Genomic DNA, 20059 nt, shown 5'->3' on the forward strand with positions numbered 1-20059 from the left:
TAAAAACATGACATAAATAACTACTAGAGGAAGTAACGCTCACCCTGGAGATTATATAGCAGCTTTACGCCTCTCAGCCTCCCAACAAAAAACGATTACCAAGCACTGCACTGAACTGAGACATGCGTGATAAGTATTCCACAAATCCATCGAGGCCACTTTCTCCTTGCTTCTGTAAATTTTATGACCCAACTCTCGGATTCGATCCCGGTTTCCTGCGCGCAAGGCCCACCAAGGCCACTCCGAATATCATTATCATGGACGGCTGAGTTACCCCCGGCGATCATCAGCATGACAAGACACATGACAAAGACCACAGCATCCTAGACCTCAAAAGACACCATTACAAGCCCAATCGTATCTCCAAGCCCCTCAGAACGAAAGAAGCAGAACCTGACCGCTGCACACCCCGGCCCTCCTTGCAAACCCCTTCTCCCTTCTCCCTCTTCAACTAGCGCCACCTTGCGTTGTGTAACCCCTCCTCTTCCTCTTCCTCTCCTGCCCAACCCTCCTCCTCCACTTCCTGCACTTTGCCTACTACCTCCCCTCCTACATTGTCGTTGGCATCTCCATCCCCGGCACCCTCTGCACCGCCGACCAGGTCTCTGTCTCCAACAACAACCGCCGAAGGGGAGCCACGCCCCCGGTCGACCAGCTGGCCCAATTGGGACAGGGCAAGCACGGCTTGATGCAAGGCGCTGCCGTCGCCGTCGCCGTGGCCATCACCATCGCCACCGCCAGCTTCATAATTGCCGACCCCGCCTGGACCCGACAGGCCAGGGACAGACAGCTCTCGTGTGCTGTACGAAGGGGATAGCGACAGCAGTTGCCGCTGCTGCTGCTGCTGCTGCTGCAGGAGCAGATGCTGTTGCTGTTGTGGTGGTTGCAATTGCTGGTGCTGGTGACGCTGCTGGATAACCCGCGAAGGCCCTTCATGCACTGAGGGCGCCGCAGGTTGTCCCGACTTCATCCGCGGCAGCAGCTGCGGACTCCGGGGCGGTGCCATCCCAACGGCCTGTGGCCAGTCTGAGCTCGGAAGTCCTCGCAACTGCTGCCGCTGCTGCTGTGGCGACATGGGCTGCATGTATTCCCGGTACGGTCCGATATTGCCGGCGGCCCCCGGCGGCATCCGTACCGCGCCATCGCTGTCGCCATCGCCAGCGTCGACAGAAACACCATACCGGGACGCACCTCGGGGCCGGGGCATCGACGCCGCTGCGTCATCAGCATTATCAAGCGCAGTAGTCGTATAAGGCCCATAGGTTGCAGGTGCGGTCCCTTTTGATGGCACATCGCCGCCGCCGCCAGCAAAAATGTTGCGGCCGCATGCTGCCTCAACCGTACGATCGGCGCTCCGAAACTTGTTGGCCCGGCTCCCGTAAACAGAAGACGCCCCTTTAGCCTGCGTCTGCTGCTGCTGTTGCTGCTGATCGCACATGGCCGGTGAAGGCAGATCGCAAAATGCCGTGTTTGACGCCGAAATGTGTGGCTCCGCCAGCACCGTGTCACCGCCAGGCCCCACGAACACAAGGCTGCCATCCAAGCCCAACCGGACATGTGCGACCCGGGGCATGAAGGCGGCGGCGGGCAGCCTTACCTCCTGACGGGTCCGTGACCCGCTCCCCCTTCTTAACCCTTCCTGCAAATGCCGCGGCTGTTGTTGTTGCTGCTGCTGCTGCTGCTGTTGCTGCTGCTGCTGCTGACGATACCATCGAGGCTCGTCTGTGGCACCACTTGCAGCATTAGCAGCAGCAGTAGCTACGGCCGCTTCCCACAGCCTCGAGCGGACATCGCCTTCCATGTGGGGTACGACACTCCCGGTGCCGTACTCGATGACGCCTTCCGCGGGATCTCCTGGGAGGCCAATAGCTGCCGCGGCAGAAACGGCTCCACGTCTGACGTCAGGCGTTTCGCTACGGCCGCTACGCCCTCCCCAGTTTGGAACCTGTTGCTGCTGATGCGATGGCTGTCCTCCAGGTCCTCCGCCACTGAAGGAGCCGCATAAATGCACGCCGCCGCTGCCATCATCACCGTGTGGGCCGCCGGCGCGGTCCTCGTTATCACCACCCGAAATGGCCACGTGTACTTCTGATGACGGCTGAGGACCGTGGCGGAGGCCCAAGACTCGGTGCCCCTTGGCGGTGCCGCCGTCAACCGCGACGGCGGCGGCGGATGCATTGCCTCGGCCGCCGGCGCCCCGTATCGTTGCTGCGGCAGCCGTCAGCAGCGCCCTGTCCACAGATCGAGTTCTGTTGCTGCCACCGGCGCCACCGCCTCCACCGCCTCCACCGCCTCCACCGCCTCCACCAGCGGCATCTCTAAAGCAGTACTCGCCCACGAGCCGCACCGCGGGAACCTCGTGAATACGAGCGCCACCGCCGCAGTCCGCATCGCCGGCCCCGGTGACTGCGGCGCTGCCGTCCCCTCCGCCCTTCTGATCCCTAACACCATAGTCGGCCGAACAAAGACTTCCATCCGCAGGTTTGCGTTGCAGCTGTAGCAGCTGCTGCTGCTGTAGCTGTAGCTGTAGCTGTAGCTGTAGCTGCTCTGCCAGCTCTAGGCGCAATTGCTGCTGCAGCGACTGCCGCTGACCAAACTGCAACTGCTGCTGCTGCTGCTGCTGCTGCTGCATATGCTGCCGCAACTGAAGCTCCAAATGTGACCGTCCGTGCTGTTGCTGTTGCTGTTGCTTAAGCTCCTCAGGCTGCGGGTACAAGTCTCTGGCCTCTAGGGAGACCTGCTTCGCGGGCAGGTCACAATCTGAGTCGGTATGCGCGGCGTATCCATACGGCTGTGGCGGCTTTCGCGTCTGGAGGTGTTCACGGGACTCTCCTCGGTCTCCCGGGGGCGGGGTCGCTGCACCCTGCGCCGGCTGAAAAGCGGCGGATGGCTCCATGGCAGCTCCCCTGCTGCCGCTGCTTTGTGGCACTACCGGATGACGTACAGGTCGAGGCCTGGACGACGGGAGCTGTAGCTGCTGCTGCCACTGATGCGGCCGCAGCTGGTCTTGCAAGCCTTCCATCACCCGCAGCGCGCCTCCTGCAGCCTGCGCGAGTTGTTCTGCATCCGCTGGCGACGGCGGCGCCGCCTGCCTTAAGGCATGCGCGCCGGCGGCGGCGGCTGCCGCCGTTGCCGCTGCCTGCGTTCTTGTCGCAGCTCCGATGGATCCGGTGCCGGTGAGGGCCTTCGTCTGCTGCTGGGCCCCGGGGATCGGGGCAGACGTCCCAGGACGCCACGGAACGGTCAGCAGCTCGTCCAGCGCCTCATCGTACTCTCGTTGCGGATCCATACCGGCGACGGTGGAATCAAGTGACCCATGGGTCAATATGTCAGCATCCTGATCGCCTGCCACAGCAGCGGCGTCGGCGGCGTCGGCGGCAGCCCAAGCCCTGTCCTCGCCATCGTCCCCAGCGGCGGCATCCGCCACCGCCGCAACGCGCCCCGGGAAAATGCGTCCGTCAGACATCTGGAAAAGTGTACGGACGGTACCCGGCGGCGGTGGCGTGGGCAATAAGGCATCCCTGGAGTTGGCGGCCTGTAGCAAAATCACAGGCGGGCGACCGCCTAGTTGCCCTGCAGCTCGAACCAAGCCCACCACCGCTGGCATCAGGCGTGTATCGACGTCGATGATTCGGATCCCGAGCCGAGTGTCCCAGGAACCTTGTCGCCGCTGCTGCACAGCCGCCGCCGCCGCCGCCGCGGTGGTGGCGCCTCTGTTGCCTCCGGCTGGCTGCTGATGCTGAAGGTCCCGCCCGCTGTCCGGGTAATCTTCAGCGACAGCAGCAGCAGCAGCAGCGGTAGGAGAACGTCTCACTGCCGCAAACATGGGGCCGAGGGGTCCCCTGCCGCCCGCAGGTGCCCCCTCAGGCGGCTGCAGCGACAGCTCTGTGGCGGCGGCGGCGGCGGCGGCGGTGGCAGCTGTCCCCGCCACGACGGTTAAGTGGCCGCCGGCGGTCCTGAGTCGCTTGGGGGCTGGCGGGGTCGTTGTGGTGACCTCTACAGAGGTGCTCCGGCCCAGGCTGCGAGCTTCAGGAGGGCCTGAGCCCTGGTGTCTGTGGGCGTGCAAATGGAAGGATGTGGGTGTGTGATTGACACAGAGGGTGTTCGAAAGAGAGAGGGACGCGCGCGAGAGAGAGGAAGAGAAAAAAGGGGAGAGGGGGAAAAGAGAGAGAGAGAGAGAGAGAGAGAGAGAGAGAGACAAAGAATGAGAGGAATATGGGGACGGGAGCGAGCAGCTTTAATGGCCATGCACTACGAAAACGGGAGGAGAGTAAGCGGTCAAGCTCGACAAAGACTGGAGATAGGGAAGGAGGTTTGAAACCGGTGAACTGAAACTCAGTCCCGAAGCACAAGCAAACGACAAGCAAACGACAAGCAAAGCACGAAAATTCCAAAAGGATAAATAAAAGGGCACAAAGCAAAGCAACCTCCCTCCCGTCCGTCCGTGCCATTACAACATTATCCTCTTCGAGCTGCCTTGACGGCACCTCACCGCGCTTGGCCTGTGCTGCTAGACCGCTGAGGGCCTCCGTCTGTATCGGTCTGTTGTAACAACAGTCCGCCGGAAAACTCCCTCTCCATCTTTTCCTTGATAACAGCAACTGCCGATGCTACCGCAGGGCCAGAAGAAGACGGGCCTTCCCCCAGCACAGCCGCCCTGGCGCCGCCGCCACCGCCACCGCCACCGCCACCGCCACCGCCGCCGCCACCGCCACCGCCACCGCCACCGCCACCGCCACCGCCACCGCTAGCTCCCGGATAGCTAAGCTGGGGCTTTAAGAGCAATAGCGCCGCCGCAGGGCGGCCGACGCCTTCAGCCGCGCCTTCGGCACTTCCCGCCCTGGCGCCTGACGTCCGCAGGTCCTCTAGGGGACGGGGAGACGGCACTGACGCCTGAAGTCCCACCGCCGTCGCGCCAGCCGCCGTGCCCGTTCCGGCGTCGGCTACAGACGGATGGACCAATCCGCGAGCCCGCGCTCCACCGCCGTCACGCTGCTGCACCGCCGCCGCTGATAATTCCTGGATGCCACGGCCAAGCTGTTGCAGCTGGTACAAAAGGAAGTTCCAGGAGCCCGGGATCAGAAGAGCGAGCAAATACGGCAACGTGTACGTCACGCGCGCGAGCAAGCAAGCATACAGCACGCATGCCAAATGTACGCCCCGGAACCGTACGGCGATTGCGTCAACGTCCATACCCCATGCAAACCAGGGAGGAAACCTCCCTGCCCCCACCCTCGTCGCTCCCCCCTTTCGCAGCACTACCTGAAAATGGGCATCCGAGGAAGGGAACTGGAAAGCAGCACCGGTCCCAGGCCCGCCGCCGCTACCACCACTGGCGGAACCTCCGCGCCTCATTTTGCCCGGTAGCACCGGTTGCGGGCCGCCAGCACCGACGCTACCGCTGCCACCACCGCTCGCAGCTGTAGCAGCAGCTGTAGCTGCAGGATAAAGTCCAGCAGCAGTAGCAGCAGCAGCCAAGTCCGAGCCAGGTCGGGGCAGCTGCTGTAGAGGGTGGTAACCAGAGCGATGTCGTGCAGAAGCGGTGCCGTCAGAGGCGACGGCGGCGCCGCCCGAAGGTGGCGGGTCGTCCTCCTCGTCGCCGTGCAGCAAGTGCGAGGCGCCCGACATCCTGTTGCGCGGGGCGCCGGCGGCCATGAGACAAATGTTGGTGAAGCTTGGTGAAGAGGTGGAGATGGCATGACCTATGTTCTCTGCGGTGTGAATGGACATAATCAGCTTGTTTCGGATCGTGTGCCTTTCCGCATGCTTTGGGCACCTCGTGCGTGTCCGTCAGGGCCAAACCCCCAACTGCTCCGCCTTCAAGCGCAATCTCTAATGCAAGCATGTGCCCACCGTCTCAAACCAAGCCGGCGTTTGTTAGTTATTAGCACTATTTGGCCCCAGGTTGCCTTGTGACCGAACAATGGAAACCTTCCTCTTCCTTCCTCCACGCACAGATCTTCATGTTCGGAAAATCAGCTGCCGTACCCGCTGCCGTGCTCGTCCAGTAAAGGAGCCCGTCCCGCAAGTTGCAGCAGTTCTTGTTGCTGTCGTTGCTGAGCAAGAGCAAAGCTGCCGCTGCCAGCACCGCTGCCGCCGCCACCGCTGGCAGGAACAAAGCGACCCTCGCTGCCTGTGGCGGTGGCGGCGGCGTTCTGCTGCCCTTGGTGAGGTAGCGATGCTCCGCCGTCAACATCACCGCTGCTAACTGCCCTGACGGCTCCTCTGTACGGCTGCGCGTTGCCTCCGGATGCGGTCCTGCCGCGTCCGGCGGCTCCACCTCCATCGCCTCCAATTGCCGGCTGCGAGTCTTGCGGACCTCGAAGCTGTTGTCGGCTTTCGTACGACTTGGGTGTGAAGCCGAGTTGACGCATGTGCTGAGTACAGTATCTGCAGAACAAAAAAGACATGAGACTGAACGGGGTCGAGCGCGTGCGCGCGTGCTGGAGGGACAGGAAGGATTGGCTACGCCAAATGCGAAGCACAAAAATTCCTCCGGTTTCATCTGCCACCGGTTTCCAACGTAGAATTACGCCGTGTAAGTGCTGCAGCGGTGTATTGCCCAAATGATTGGCTGTATTCCTTAGGGGACTTGGACAAGATGTTAACACCTAGATGTCGCGTATGCATGCATGTCCGCCTAGATGGAAGGGCTTAAATACGTATTAACTGGACGGCATGCCACAACATACTTGCTGCTACTTCGGAGCGCAGTCTTCTGGTCGGCACACTGCTACTAAGGACATGTAGACGAATCAGGGTTGATTCATGCGAATTGCACTCTGAATTGGAACCAAATGGGCCTGAATCGGATCTGGGGTCTGGGGGTATGATTCGGCGTAATTGATGAAATTCATTCTCTCGAAACGGCCGTTTAACAAACCAGTTTTCATTAATCACGTCTATGATAATACATTAACAATTTCCAGCTGATAAGTTACACAAAGCACACCGAGCATTCTTCGCCAGTAGCTGCATCTACATAGTACAAGGCTGGCGATGATGTTGATAAAAAGGGCATAGTTATAGAGTCATATTCTTAAATAATGCTGATCAGCTTTAGGCGTTATGAGGCAAATTGTGACTATGCGACATTTTGTGCCGCAATCGCATGTGAATACAACTCGAATCGCCGGAACGAAATGGGCATGCAACCATACTCCTACTTACACTACATGTGAACACACCCTAGTATGGCGACAGCAGCAGCTATCATGCGTGTAGCGACCACGTAATAATTGTATGAAGCGGAAGTTTAATCTCGTTCGTCATATAGCATAACGATGTCCGTCATCCATGAGAACAAATAAAGACATTATATATAAATTCTTCGCTGTCGACCTGTCACTCGAATGAACTAGAACCCAAATACGAAAGAAAGTGATGACTTCCACGCACAAATCGAATAGCTAGCTGCAAAAAATGCTTTGATTTACGTAAAAGCAACACCGCTAGCTGGCAAGCAAGCAAGCGTCCTTCAGCATCTGGCCAGCCAGGAGCGGGGTTCGCTTGCTAACCAGCTAGCTCACTAACTTGCTAGTGAAGGCAACTAAATTGTTTGCGAAAATAATAATAATAATAATAATAATAATAATAATAATAATAATAATAATAATAATAATAATAATAATAATAATAATAATAATAATAATAATAATAATAATAATAATAATAGTACGCCGGCCGGGGCCTGGCGTGTGTTAAGGGGGTGGGGAACTGAGGGGCGGCGTAGCCGCTCCTGTATGCCCGCACCACCGTGGGAAACCGTTGCGAAAACTTACCAGCTGATCATTACCGCCGGTAGCTGCGAGATAGCTCGCTGCCTACCGATCACGTTACCACGTGTAACCACATGTGACACAGGCTAGATTGCCGTCATGCATCTAGGCGCCACAGCGACAATTTCGCTATGCTGCGGTTTGGAATTGCTTTAGGGTTTTGTTTTAGTCGTTATGTAGAGGCCTAGCTTGCTAACTAAAGCCCAGTTAGGCAACAAGAGTCTAGCTCGTTCCTTAGAGTTACAGCTTCATAATGTGCAAAGGCTGGGGCATAATTAGGCAAGCTGTCCCTAAGTTCCCCCTCCCTGCTTCCACAAGCCAGGCTGCGGCCGGCATACTGTTGCTACTTATTATATTATTTTCTATACAGGTAGCCGTCGATCATTGGTCAGCTAAAGCCCAGTTAGCTTAATCCCGATCAGCAGTTACCTAAACCCACATGCAAAACCCATGTTCTGCAGCCCCGAAACCATTTGAGAGGGCCACGGCATATCAAGCCATCATTAGTTCGCTACATAGGTAGTCATGCGCGCGTGCAAGCCATGAGTATAGGCTAGGGATAGGGAAGGCTGCATGTGCCAAGTAAATTTATTTTTTTAGTATACTTTTAAATTAATATCGAGAATAATCACATACACTTGTATGGTAGGTGCGCACCTGCGAAGCCCTGTGTTGGTTAGGCGGGCAAACTTCGTGCAGTCACGGACACTGCAGATTAGGCCCTTGTGCCTTCCGCGCCGCTCCTGGACCCCTACGTCTTCCAATTCCTGTTGCTGCTGCTGCCGGTTATGGACGTTGGAACTGAACGGCAGACATGGAAGGAATCCAGCAAGCAAAGCGCCGCCGCATGCAAGGAGGCAGGCAGCAGGGGCACATACGGAGGAATAATGTAAGCGAGCAATAATGCAAAACTGAAAGGGAGAGCCCAGGAAATCATGCCTGTCTGCTGAACCCCCTGCTGCGGCTGGCTGTTTTACGTGATTGCAAAAAATGCATGGTAATTGGTTTAGATGTGGCATGGCTAATGAACTGCGAGCAAAATACATAGAATGCACTTGAGTGAGGGGATTCAAATTTTTCGAAAGCAGCAGGTAGGTCGTCGACTGTTGGATGATCACACTATCTAATCCTAGGAGGGAGTCAACGAACCATGGCCATCGAGTGTGTACCTATCGGACTTTGCTGTTACTGATCGGACCGACGCCATGCGCATGTTAAGCAAGGAACAGCAGTTCACAAGCATTGCTCGCTCGTAATAAGCGGCCGCAGTATGTATGTGAGTGAAGTGGCTCTCTTAAATTCAGCATTTCCTGCCATCCGAACATAACGATGTAAAGGAACAAATAATGCGGCCAGGAAGGTGCCGGCTTGTAATATATAGCAGTATGACTACATATTTTCCGAGATAGGCAGGGTAATGGAACCCCTGCTGCTGCTATTACCCCCTGCGGAGCGAGCTCGGTTGATGCTCAGCAGTTGGAATAATGGCCGACGAATAGCCAAGTGCGCGGCACAGCCGAGTGCGCAGCAGGTATGTATGCTGCCGCCGGTAGCAAAAGGCAGACAGTTCTAAACCAAGCTACCTGAGCGTACGTCCCTAAGCAATCTTCCATGAAAAAGCGTGCACATACAGCAGTTAGCTACGTACTTCCCTTCCCAGCAGCAGCCACGACCTCAGTACTGCTGCTGCACTGGGTCGGCGCCCAGCAGCGGGCCGGCCAAAATATTATTCACTCCACATTTATAACGTTGATAACAACAAGAATTTACAGTCTATAAAACCAAAACGACAGAATTAATGCCTGCGGAAAAATGAATGCAGCACCAGCAGAGCGTTTAGGTAGGCAGGAAAGCGAGCAGCAGCAGGGACATGCATACTCGTAACGTAGAACGTAACATAAGCAAACTGAAGTAGATGCCATGTAACGTAGCAGAAATTTGTTTTCCAAAAAACGAATTAAATAGTAGCTTTGCTTCGTCATTCATGACCATATTCACTAGTAGTGGGGCGGTTGAAGACTGTGAAGCGGTTGAAGACGAATTGCATGTTTGTGCTGAATGCCCCGCTTACAAGAGCATACGGGCTAAGTACAATGGTCACCTCTTTTTAAGGGACGCAGCATGCGCACCGTTATGACTGAGGCGCCACCCCTGGCATTGGCCAGGTACCTCTCGGAAATCTGGGAGGCCAGGCACGTCGCGCTGAGGCGCTTCGCCCTGAAGTGGACGAGGGAGAATGATGATAATTGCCCCCGCCGTACCCGCATGAATACCAATAATAATAACGTCCATGGGCCCCCCGGCTTTTACGAACACCCCCGCACTTGTGTGCGGAGCTTGTAACTTGTAGTAATACGGCTACTCATCTATCAGCCACAGACAGCATGCGGTCTCCAGCAGCGGTTAGAAAAGCTCCAGCAACAAAGACGGATTCCTGGAAATTGGTTTAGCCATAGTGGCACAGTACGTAAGTGACTGGCCTTTGGGACGGCGGCGACCTCCTTTATTACTAATAAAGAGCGATAGATAGTTCGTATCGCTTCGTCTACATTACCTACTTATGGCTACGAGCAATGCAACTATCACAATTGCTACAGCAGCTCATCGTGCATCATAACTGTAAGACGTTCATCTACACACTGAAAGGATTGCTACTCACACGACCGCCCTTGCTTCCCATCCACTTGCTTATTGTTGCACTATTTCGTTTGACGGATGACCAGCATGTGCATCGCAGATAAGTGCCATCCGATGCTGCGGCCGCGAGATCGATGGAGCACCGGAGGGATGCAGTACCAATAAAAAAACATCCAACCCGCCGCCACGCACCTCACATGCTTGTACATACATACATACATACATACATACATACATACACATACATACATACATACATACATACATAGAGATACTCACTCTTCCGCTGCCAGTAATTGTTGCGATGGCAGCTGCTGAAGCTGTAGCTGAGGTTGTGCAGCTGTTGCTTGTTGCTGTTGCTGGTAAGACGGCGGTTTTGACGACGACGTCGGCTGTAGTGAAAGTTGCGACGATGCTTTAGCGAACGGTGACTCCGCTGGGTTGCCGTCGCCTCCACACTCAATGTGGCTCCGTGGTCCGCCTGACGCTGTCGCCCCAACCGTATCTGCTCCTGGGGCAGCTGCTTTCCGGGCGGCATCAATGCCGCCGCTGCCAGGGTTCACTACAGCAGGGGCCCCCCTGCCACTAACATCGCTGGACTTTGTGCCGCCGTCGTCGGCCATCCCCTTTTTTGTACTCCCGCCTCTCCTGCCGCCGCCGCCGCCCAACGCTGAATATTGTTCAACAGCTGCCGCAGGGGGCATTCGCGGCTGTCCAGTAGGCAACTGGCGGCCAGACACAACCACTGTTCCTAGTTCATCGTCATCCTTATCCTCCCTGGAGTCCTGCTGCTGGATGGCCGGTAGTGGCGTACTTCCTCCCACCTGGCGGCTGCTGCTGCGCCGCTCCCCGTCGCCGTCGCCACCGTCATACTGATGGTAATCGCCATCGGCAGTAGTGCCGCTATCGCCGTCATTATCCGTGCCGTCGGCTGGGACATCGTCCGACGGCAGCGTCAAAGCCAAATCATCAGTGACATCATGGCCGTCTGCAAGTGGGCAAACGACGGACATACAAACGGTGATGGAAACAGAACCACATCCTGGAATCGGCGGACGCCGCCTGGAGGCAGGGGCACATCGGCGGGGCGACGAAGGCCCCCCCCAGCAGTTCGAAACACCAGTTGTTGCATTTACAGTTGTTGCGTAATGCTATGGCCCGCGGATCCTCCCCCCAAACAAGGTAAAGATCCATTGAGCATGTGATTACAAATGAAAAAGAGTGTAAGAAAGAAATGAGTACGAAGCGTGATGATAACGAAACTGTATACGCTAGCTAGCTCGCTCGTGGTGCCAGGCTGGCCTCCTTCATTCTCCGCCCCGCCATCATCGTCGTCGTCGTGTGATGGCGTCCTGCTGCATCTTGATGGGGACCGACAGCGCAGGCAGATTACGCAGCAAATGCACCTCCCGGAAGCCAGCTGGGCTTCCATCTGGTGTTACCTAGCTAGCTAGCCTACTGCTGCTGTAATTCAAATGTTAGTAACTTCCATTTATTTCTGGTGGCTGCAGTTTTCCGTCTTATTTCCGGACGACGAAAAGAGATATATATATATATGTATATGCTTTCCAGTTGTTCTACGCTTTCCTGGCTCTTTTAAGCCTTGTGATCATTCTTAGTTAAAAAAAACGTCTCGCAAAATATATGCGGGCGCACCATTTGCTGCTGCTCCAATTCCCAATTCCGTGGGGCCTCTGCTGCCACCAGCGGCAACCTCTCGGCTTCCGGCTGTATCACGATGCAGTGGCCGCCACCGCCTCTGCTGCTGCTGCGACTGCCGCAATCCTTGCGCATTGGAGTCCCTTGCTGATTGGTGGCGGTAGTGGTGCTGTTGTGCGGTACAGGCGCCGATGTTGCCATCGTTGGCCTGGTTGCACAGGCGGTCCTGCTGCTGCTGCTGCCGTTGCTGCTGCTGCTGCCGTTGCTGTTCCAAATGCCTCTGAATCTGTCCATTGTCAGCCTGTTGCTGGGGATGATCAATGTGGCGCCTTTTCTGCTGCTGTTGTTGCTGCTGCTGCAGGCTTGCTGTTGTGCTCTCCACCAAGTTGGTCCTTGCAATTGTTGCCGAAGCCGTGGCAGCTGCTGCTGCTGCTGCCGCAAAGCTAGCGTCCATCCCTTCAACGCACGCAGCGGCTGTAGCTTCTGCAGATGCACCCTGCTCTGGATCCACGACAGCGGTTGCTGCGGATGCCACCGTCGCTGCAGCTGCAGGTGGCGATGAGGGGGCGGCCCTTTCCATGATAGCGCACGAGCGCTTGCAAAAGCTATCCAGTGAGTCGTGCTAGACTGCTATGTGAGTCGCGCTACCGTCCTGAAGCTGCTGCTGCGGCGGCGGCGGCGGTCCGAGGAGTAGTGTAGTGCCCATCGAGCTTGTGCACACGCAACCAAAGCCAGCGGCCCCGCCGGTAGCAATTTTTAGTGAGAAAACTTGCAGCAAAATTTGTCAAGCAACGGAATTCTCAGAGTAAGCAGCCGCGCGTGCGGACGTCCCTGCCAACAGCAGTGGGTATATGTCGCCTGGGCGAAACCCGAGAGGTGAGTTTTAGCTTCTGCTACTGCCGCCACCACTACTGCTGTCACTGCTGCTGATGGTGCATAGGAACGTCTGCAGGTAAGATTGAGCCAGAATGTCAACGAAAGCTGTTGCTGTTGCAGCGTTGTTACGGTGCTCCTCTGCTGCTGGCCCACAAGCGCACCTCGATATAGCGGTACGCATCTCGCTCGCCAACACGGCGGACGAAGCTGGTGTAGCGGCAGCAGTAAGCACCTGTCTGTCCACTGCCTGCGGTTCGTTCCGTCGGTAAAACTTTTCATGGCGCATAGAAAGGATCATGGTATAATAGACAGGACCGTGAAATAGATAACATATTGAATCATGGTATAGGATTTTAGGTCATGCCATGAGATAGTCCTACAAAAATAGCTGCTGGTCTACAGACGAACGGGGCAGCTAACTAGCATATCAACTATCAACCTAGCTAGCTAGTCAAGTAGCCATCCGCTGAATCCCAATTCAAATATATGCATGCCCTCTGCTTGTTGCCACTAAACATACAGGCCGCCGTAAGGGAACAGCTGTGTGCCATCTATCGCATGCAGCATCATCCCATATTTAATTTAATAGTGCGAGCCCAAACCCTCCCTCCCTAACTGCTGTAGCTAATAGCTAATAATAGTACCTCAAACAAACTTTGTAGTTGATCGTGTGCTTCTTATTTTTAAGCGATTTCTACTTTTGTTTAGGTAGCCACATATAGCCAGCTACACATAGATGGCTTTGTGTCCTGGCATTCCGGCAGGACGTAAGATAAGCGAGGCTAGCAGGAATTATTGCGTAGCTATCTAGCTGATGAGTAGTAATGATTAAACAGGCCCCCCTTGAATAATCGGGACTCGCGGCAGGGAAAGACAATGCAATCAGCAGATAGACAATAAGCAATGCGCACGTATAGCAGCGACGGCAACAGCAGGCGGTACGCTAGGCGGTGGGCGGGGTGCGACGACAGATGTTACACGCACAAGGAGTTGCTGCTCGTGCCTCTAGCAGATCATCATCGTTCTCAATGGGTTTCTCAATGGGTTTCGAAGCCCGCCGCCGTTCGCCGCTGCTGTTGTTCTTGGATGGAACAGAAAGAACAACGACGAACAGAGAGCTTTAAATAGTGTTCTATGCATCTGATTTTACTTCCGTCAACCTGAAGACCGCGCCTGCGAGCAGGTGGTGCTAGTCGGCGCGCGATTAGGGGTGGTACTTACCAGCTATATATCTTTCTCTATATTGGCAGCTTTATCCCCGCCATCCCACGCACATCCAAAACGTTCGTTTGTTATCCTGAACCGGCCCTGATTGCATGCTGCCTGAGCCATTATTACAACCTCAGCCAGCCGCATCTTTTTGTGAGAAGTAAGAAGTAAGCAAGGCCCGCTGGAGCCGGGAATGGGGCGCCGCTGGTCATTTCGCGCGCGTGGGTACGCGGCCAGGTATTTAGTGCGCAATCAGATGTGTTATTAGCTATAGGTGCACGCGGTACGTTCGTACACCGACGGAAGCAGCAGCTCGTATTGAGAGGTTGGGTCTTCGGTAGTGAGATCCAATATTGTTCTTCCTTACTTCACAACGTAAGGTCTGGAATATGTGGAGCGGGATGAGTTAGACCTAGTAAGTACTACGTGGTAGATGCTGGCCTACGGCACACACGTATTAGTGTCCTTGCGTGTTTACCGCCTATGGCGGGTGCAAGTGGCGGCGGCGAGAGGCGCATAATAATAGCGGATAGGATAACCGCTGCAGACGGCCCGTGCTGGTTAATAAATGAATGGGATCGCCGACGTAACATGGCTAGCGTGTTGCGTTATCCTCGCTGCTGCAAGCATGACCTTGCGCGCGCCTTAGCCAGCTGCAGCTGCTGAGCAACGAGCAGCTAAGCTGATGCGCATGTTTGAACATAGGATGCAGCCCAGCCAAAGCTACGCACTCCAGCCCAACCCCGCACCTCTACATCAGCTCAATTGAGGCTTTCAGCGACAGGATTTGCATGTCATGAGATGGTCTGGGCAGATTTCGGCGCAATAATGGCCGACGACGTGCACTCAACTCGTTTGTGGCCCCAAAAAGACCAGGACATTATGACGATGCAAGCTCACCCACCTAGGTCCACATCCTCCCCTTGCCTTTAAACGTCCGCCGCTGTTATACCGTTGTCAACCGTCACGCCCGCTCCCCGCGTAACTGGTTCCAATAGCAGCGGCTGCGGCAGATTGAGTACGCTGCTATATGAAGAGCTTCGGACGAGAGTCCTGCACGCCTTTGAGCCAAGCACCTGAATTTGGTCAGCCAGGGGCGTTATGGCGTGTTTTTGCCGATCAGAGAGGTCCAAATCAACCGTTGGATGAGGAAGGTTTGAATTTTTCCATTCGTTGGGCGGCCTGATAGAATTCGCCGAGCAGCAAGGGAAGGAGGCGAGTATACTCGCCTCCACTGAAACACTATAGTGTTGCACCTAGCAGAAAAATTAGGACGGTTAGGACGTATGCACAGGCCACATTAGTTATAGGCGTCTTTCTGGCACCTTGACAATGCCTTGTCCAGTCCTCTTTCTTGTGGAATGGTCAGGAGACAACTTTGCTTGCCTGAAAAGGCCCACGTGGGATGGCCAAGCATTCGCCCAAGAGCTTAAAACCCTTTAATACTGATACGACTGTGTCCTCAAGATAAGATTATGTTTAAATTACGACCTAACATGCGCTGGGAGAGACTCAGCCGAAAGTACCACGACGGGAGCTTAAACCGCCCAATTTTAAAGTAAGTGACGATGCTTGCAGCCTATAATTTCATGTTCCAGATTAGAGGATCTCAACCAAAAGAGAGTTCGATATGCACGGGCAAGAAGTACAAGGGTTGTACAGCTGTCCCTATGCCAACCTGCGGCTACTCAAGATGCAACGTCAGACCTTTATCAGAGGGAAATGTATTCTCGGTCGGCTTACCTTGTAGGGCTTGGTAAGCTTGAAAACGGGAAAGTTTACAGGACGGTATACTCAGCAGCAGTTGATCCAGCAGCAGCTATTTGTGCTGCCCCGAATTACGCTGCGCTCTGATAAAATAGAGAAGCAAATATCATTGCCGCTAAGAAGCGTTCAGGCTGTCTCACTAGCTTGCCTTACTGCCTTTCCGTATCAAAAATTGTGGAAAAGAATTATCCAATCGAAATAGCGTCGGGAATGCAGGGAACTGTGCTCAACGAAACGTACGCGGTGAACTGTTTGTGCATCTTGCCTTATTCTGACCAACTGAAGCTGCAGTCCACTTGGACGAGATTGATCCCGCCCGCGCATGCAAATAACAAAGTAAGGCTTCAGCAAGCCGCCGATGATGACACTATGCCAAGCTTGCACACGCTCCACTGCTGACATTCATAATTATACAACACAGACAACAGTACTATGAACTTCGCGTCATCACCTACACAATTCAAACGGCCATGAAAACTCTGCTGTTGAATGCGCAAGATTGGATGAACCGACACCAGTCATCTTCCTCACAGAATTATTGTGCTCTAAATAATTAACTTCTGGCTGCTGGCAAAGCTGAAACGAGGCCGAAGGGGGGTTCGTCGAGCGAGCGGCACGCAGCGGCTTTAACGAACGCTACGTTACGCCAATTTATCCTTCTGGCGCTCAAGCAGCCTATTTGACTTAATATCTGCCGACTAGGAGTCCGCGTTGAAACCATACATGCGGGTGCATCGTAAGTAACGGCGGCTAACAGCACGCAGAGACAGTTTATGAGATGGGACGGGTCGCCTATGGCAAAACACTGTTTAATAATCCAATTCTTCATCAGTTTTGGTGTCAAAACCCGAGCGGCATCAGTTTGCCTGACGTATTCACGATAGATGATTTGGAGCGAGGCTGCAAATCGGGATGCGATGTTTTGGATGCAGCCAATTCAAACTATTGCTTACCCAAGCCTTGTCGCGCAACGTAAGGTAAGGCGGCCTGACGCCGTGCGCTATGAGGTGGTGGCTGTTTGGGCGGCCAGGTTCCAGCGTGATGGCTATTATGGGTTTGTTTGGCGGGAGGAGAGGGCATGGGCAGAGAAGCATGCCCATCCTGCCGCCTCTAACCGCCGCAGGGCGGAACGTCCACACGTACGTACATACATTTATGGGTGTTATGTATGTACGTATGTATATATCTGCCCGCACACGCCCGCCGAATACCAAAGCTAGTGTGCCCATATGAGTGCGTTACCCTATAGAGTAGCGGCCTGTATTGCTGCTGCCGCCGATCGAGTAACCATACACTTTTGCTTGTGCGGAAAACACTATTATTACTACTGCTGCTGATGATGATGATACTGATATTTTTATACGTACGCCAATGGCACCTATCTATCGACATGCATGTATTTCTGACAACTCGCTGGCCTGCTTTTCTTGGCCATGCGTAGGCTTGAAAGGGTGGGGTAAAGGTGCAGCTAAACCGCCGCCGACCGTAGGCCACTGACGACCCTTCCAAACTGTAATATCCACGCGTTCACAGATCAAAAAGGTTTTCGCCATTACTTAAGTAACTGCACAATACTTCCTGTGCTTAATAACCTTGAATCGATAGGACGTCGCAACCTGTCGCAAGCAGTAATAATAATCGAGTCAAGCCAGGCCTACCCAGTTACTCAAGCACTGGCAACGTAAGACATCACATAAACAATATCATATTTATAGCGTATCGACTGTCCGCTGGCGACAGAACGTGATACAGCACTGGAAGTGGTGGAACCCTGCTAGGGCTGCTGTATGATGTGTGATGTGTGAGACAGGGGGGTTACATCTTCACCCTGCGGCCGCTACCCGGCAGACCCGGCCTTCCCCGGGATTTTGGGGCACCCTCACCTAGGCATCCTGGCCAACTTCTCGTGTATCGCTCAAGCTCCGTACCAGGGTTCGACACTGACCTTCCTGAGACTTGCGGGCTCCCCCGTACCTCCCAAATTTTCCTTACGGAGGGGCCCCCGTACCAGGCTCCTGTACCGGCCGAAAACCTTACGGGGGCCCCCGTAACCCCCGCAAAACCTTTACCGGGGCACTGTCCTTGCCTGAAACGCTGTGGAAAGTGACGCTTTGCACTTTTTTGCCCTGTAAATCGTTATTATCGTTATTTTCTCGTGAACCATTACACTCGGGGACACGGCACACTCAGTGAAAGCCAAGCGCCTTGGCCGCCGGGGCCGCGGCCGCCCATCCCTTCTGCTCCTCTTTCTCGTCCTCCTCATCCTCGTCCTCCTCCTCATTATCAAAATCCTCAGGATGTTACAGACCAGAAGTTATAAAAGTATCATGAAAAGTGTAGTTAAATATTGCAATATAAATTATGTCTGCCAAGTGTGTGGCCTTATCCTATATATGGTCAAAGGGTACTACAACCTTGCACGGCAGTCGGCAATCGGTCCGTCCTCTCCCCTACGGGGGACTTTACGGGCCTCGTACGGCCTCTTATAAATCCTTAAAATCCTTACGGGTACGGAGTCCGTACCCACCACCGGCTCCCAATGGAAAATGCCGGATCGACGGCGGCCCCTGATCAGCTCGCAGGCTAACTTTATCCCAGATCAGCATCGACCAGCATTTCTACCTTCCACCATCAAAAACATTTCGACCTTGACTGGTCTCGATTGCGGAACCTCCGGGGGCGTTGGTGCATGCTCTACCAGTAATGCTTGATATATGTATGTATATATGCATGATGTGTGAAGCAGAGGGGTATATCTTCACCCGTAGCAGCTACCCTACGAAACCCTGCCTTCCCCGGTATGTCGGGGCACCCTCATCCAGTCAACCTAGTCAACTTCTCAGTGGATAGCTCAGGTTCCGCGCCCTCCACCTGCATCCAACGGAATTGCCGGGTCGATAGCGGCCCAACTCCCTTCCTGGTCGGATCTCTACCCCTGATCACCACCGTCCATTAACTAGGGGCGCAATACCTTCCAGCAATTTTACGATTTGCTATGTCGCCTTTTGTTTTATGATGTTTCTTCATTTCATTCAAAATACAAATTATAATCTACCACTGGCGGAACGCCCGCAAGGCACGCACGTAGTTAACCGTTCTACATGCGCCACACATATGCATATTGCCAGGCTTACAAGCGGTTTAAACTTATACCAATCCATAAATTCCCATGTATGCGCATGTGTACATGTGCGTACCTGCCGGGTACAGTGTGCACGCAAGCATACATTCACGTGGGTAATGGCACTGCGTGCACATTTGTTCGTTATGCCACCCTTCCTAGGCATTACAAGTAACCTGTGTGGAGGTTTTAGAGGATTTATGATAAGGAGGATTGGTTGAGGATGTTCATGGCTGTGCGCAACGGTGTTGCTTTTGTCCTCATGTTGATGTTCTGCGACCCAGCAGTTGCCATAAGATTTTATATAATTTGTCTTTGCATCTATGCGACCGCTGGAGAAGAATGGAAAACATAGCGGCCGTCGGCCTCGGCGAGGGATGGGTAGATGAAGTGCTCTGTAAGGCAACATGATGGGAAGACGTTGCTATTTTGCATTACCTAGTGTTTTAGCCACTCGTAAGGGGCCACGCGCACGCGCAGGGCGCAGCTGTTTTTTGGTGATCAGACAACCGCTACCGACTAACTGACCATAGGCCCGTTTGGAGTGTGACTCTATGTTTCACGCCATAGAGTTTGTAGAAAGCAATCGTTATGACAAGCTCTATATCACAATCCTGCACTGCTTCCCTTGCTGTCGATATGCCAAGGAGCACATTGTAAGGGACTCGGTAACTTGGTCGAATCACTGACACCAGTGTAATTCATGTCATCTCAGGACAAACATTGTACGGTTACCTGATGGTTGCTCAGGTTCTAATCGTTGATAGATCCTTACAAGGCGAGCTGGGATGCAGTTGGGCCCGCATGGGCCGGCAGGTGTGGTGGAATCTGGAATACCAGATATGTGCACACGGCAAACCTATACGCAACGCGTAAATAACATGTAAATGTCACGGCATGATTCCCCATCCACGCTTAGCAAAGCGTTCAACTCCGAAGGTTGACCTTGGCAGGACCTCGAGAGGAAAGCGTATGCCTCATAGTCGATCTCACTAGGTCCTGCATCTTGGTC

The 20059-nt window shown here is 54.4% G+C and overlaps 2 protein-coding genes across 2 annotated transcripts; one reads left to right on the forward strand and one right to left on the reverse strand.

Annotated features, from left to right (window-relative positions):
* Positions 1–451: 451 nt before the first annotated feature.
* On the reverse strand, positions 452–11847 carry VOLCADRAFT_87896 (uncharacterized protein; the record flags this gene model as incomplete). Its single annotated transcript, XM_002947686.1, has 12 exons — positions 452–762; positions 1192–1532; positions 1790–2208; positions 2738–3673; positions 3815–4052; positions 4493–5258; positions 5989–6390; positions 8436–8445; positions 10438–10532; positions 10695–10935; positions 11240–11477; positions 11822–11847. 12 exons carry the CDS (start codon positions 11845–11847, stop codon positions 452–454), a joined length of 4023 nt encoding a protein of 1340 aa, XP_002947732.1.
* Positions 11848–12059: 212 nt separating this feature from the next.
* Positions 12060–13565, forward strand: VOLCADRAFT_87897 (uncharacterized protein; the record flags this gene model as incomplete). Its single annotated transcript, XM_002947552.1, has 5 exons — positions 12060–12234; positions 12546–12686; positions 12916–12950; positions 13015–13026; positions 13473–13565. 5 exons carry the CDS (start codon positions 12060–12062, stop codon positions 13563–13565), a joined length of 456 nt encoding a protein of 151 aa, XP_002947598.1.
* Positions 13566–20059: the final 6494 nt, after the last annotated feature.

This window comes from Volvox carteri (genome assembly GCF_000143455.1).
Source record: "Volvox carteri f. nagariensis unplaced genomic scaffold VOLCAscaffold_7, whole genome shotgun sequence".
Lineage (NCBI taxonomy): Eukaryota > Viridiplantae > Chlorophyta > Chlorophyceae > Chlamydomonadales > Volvocaceae > Volvox > Volvox carteri.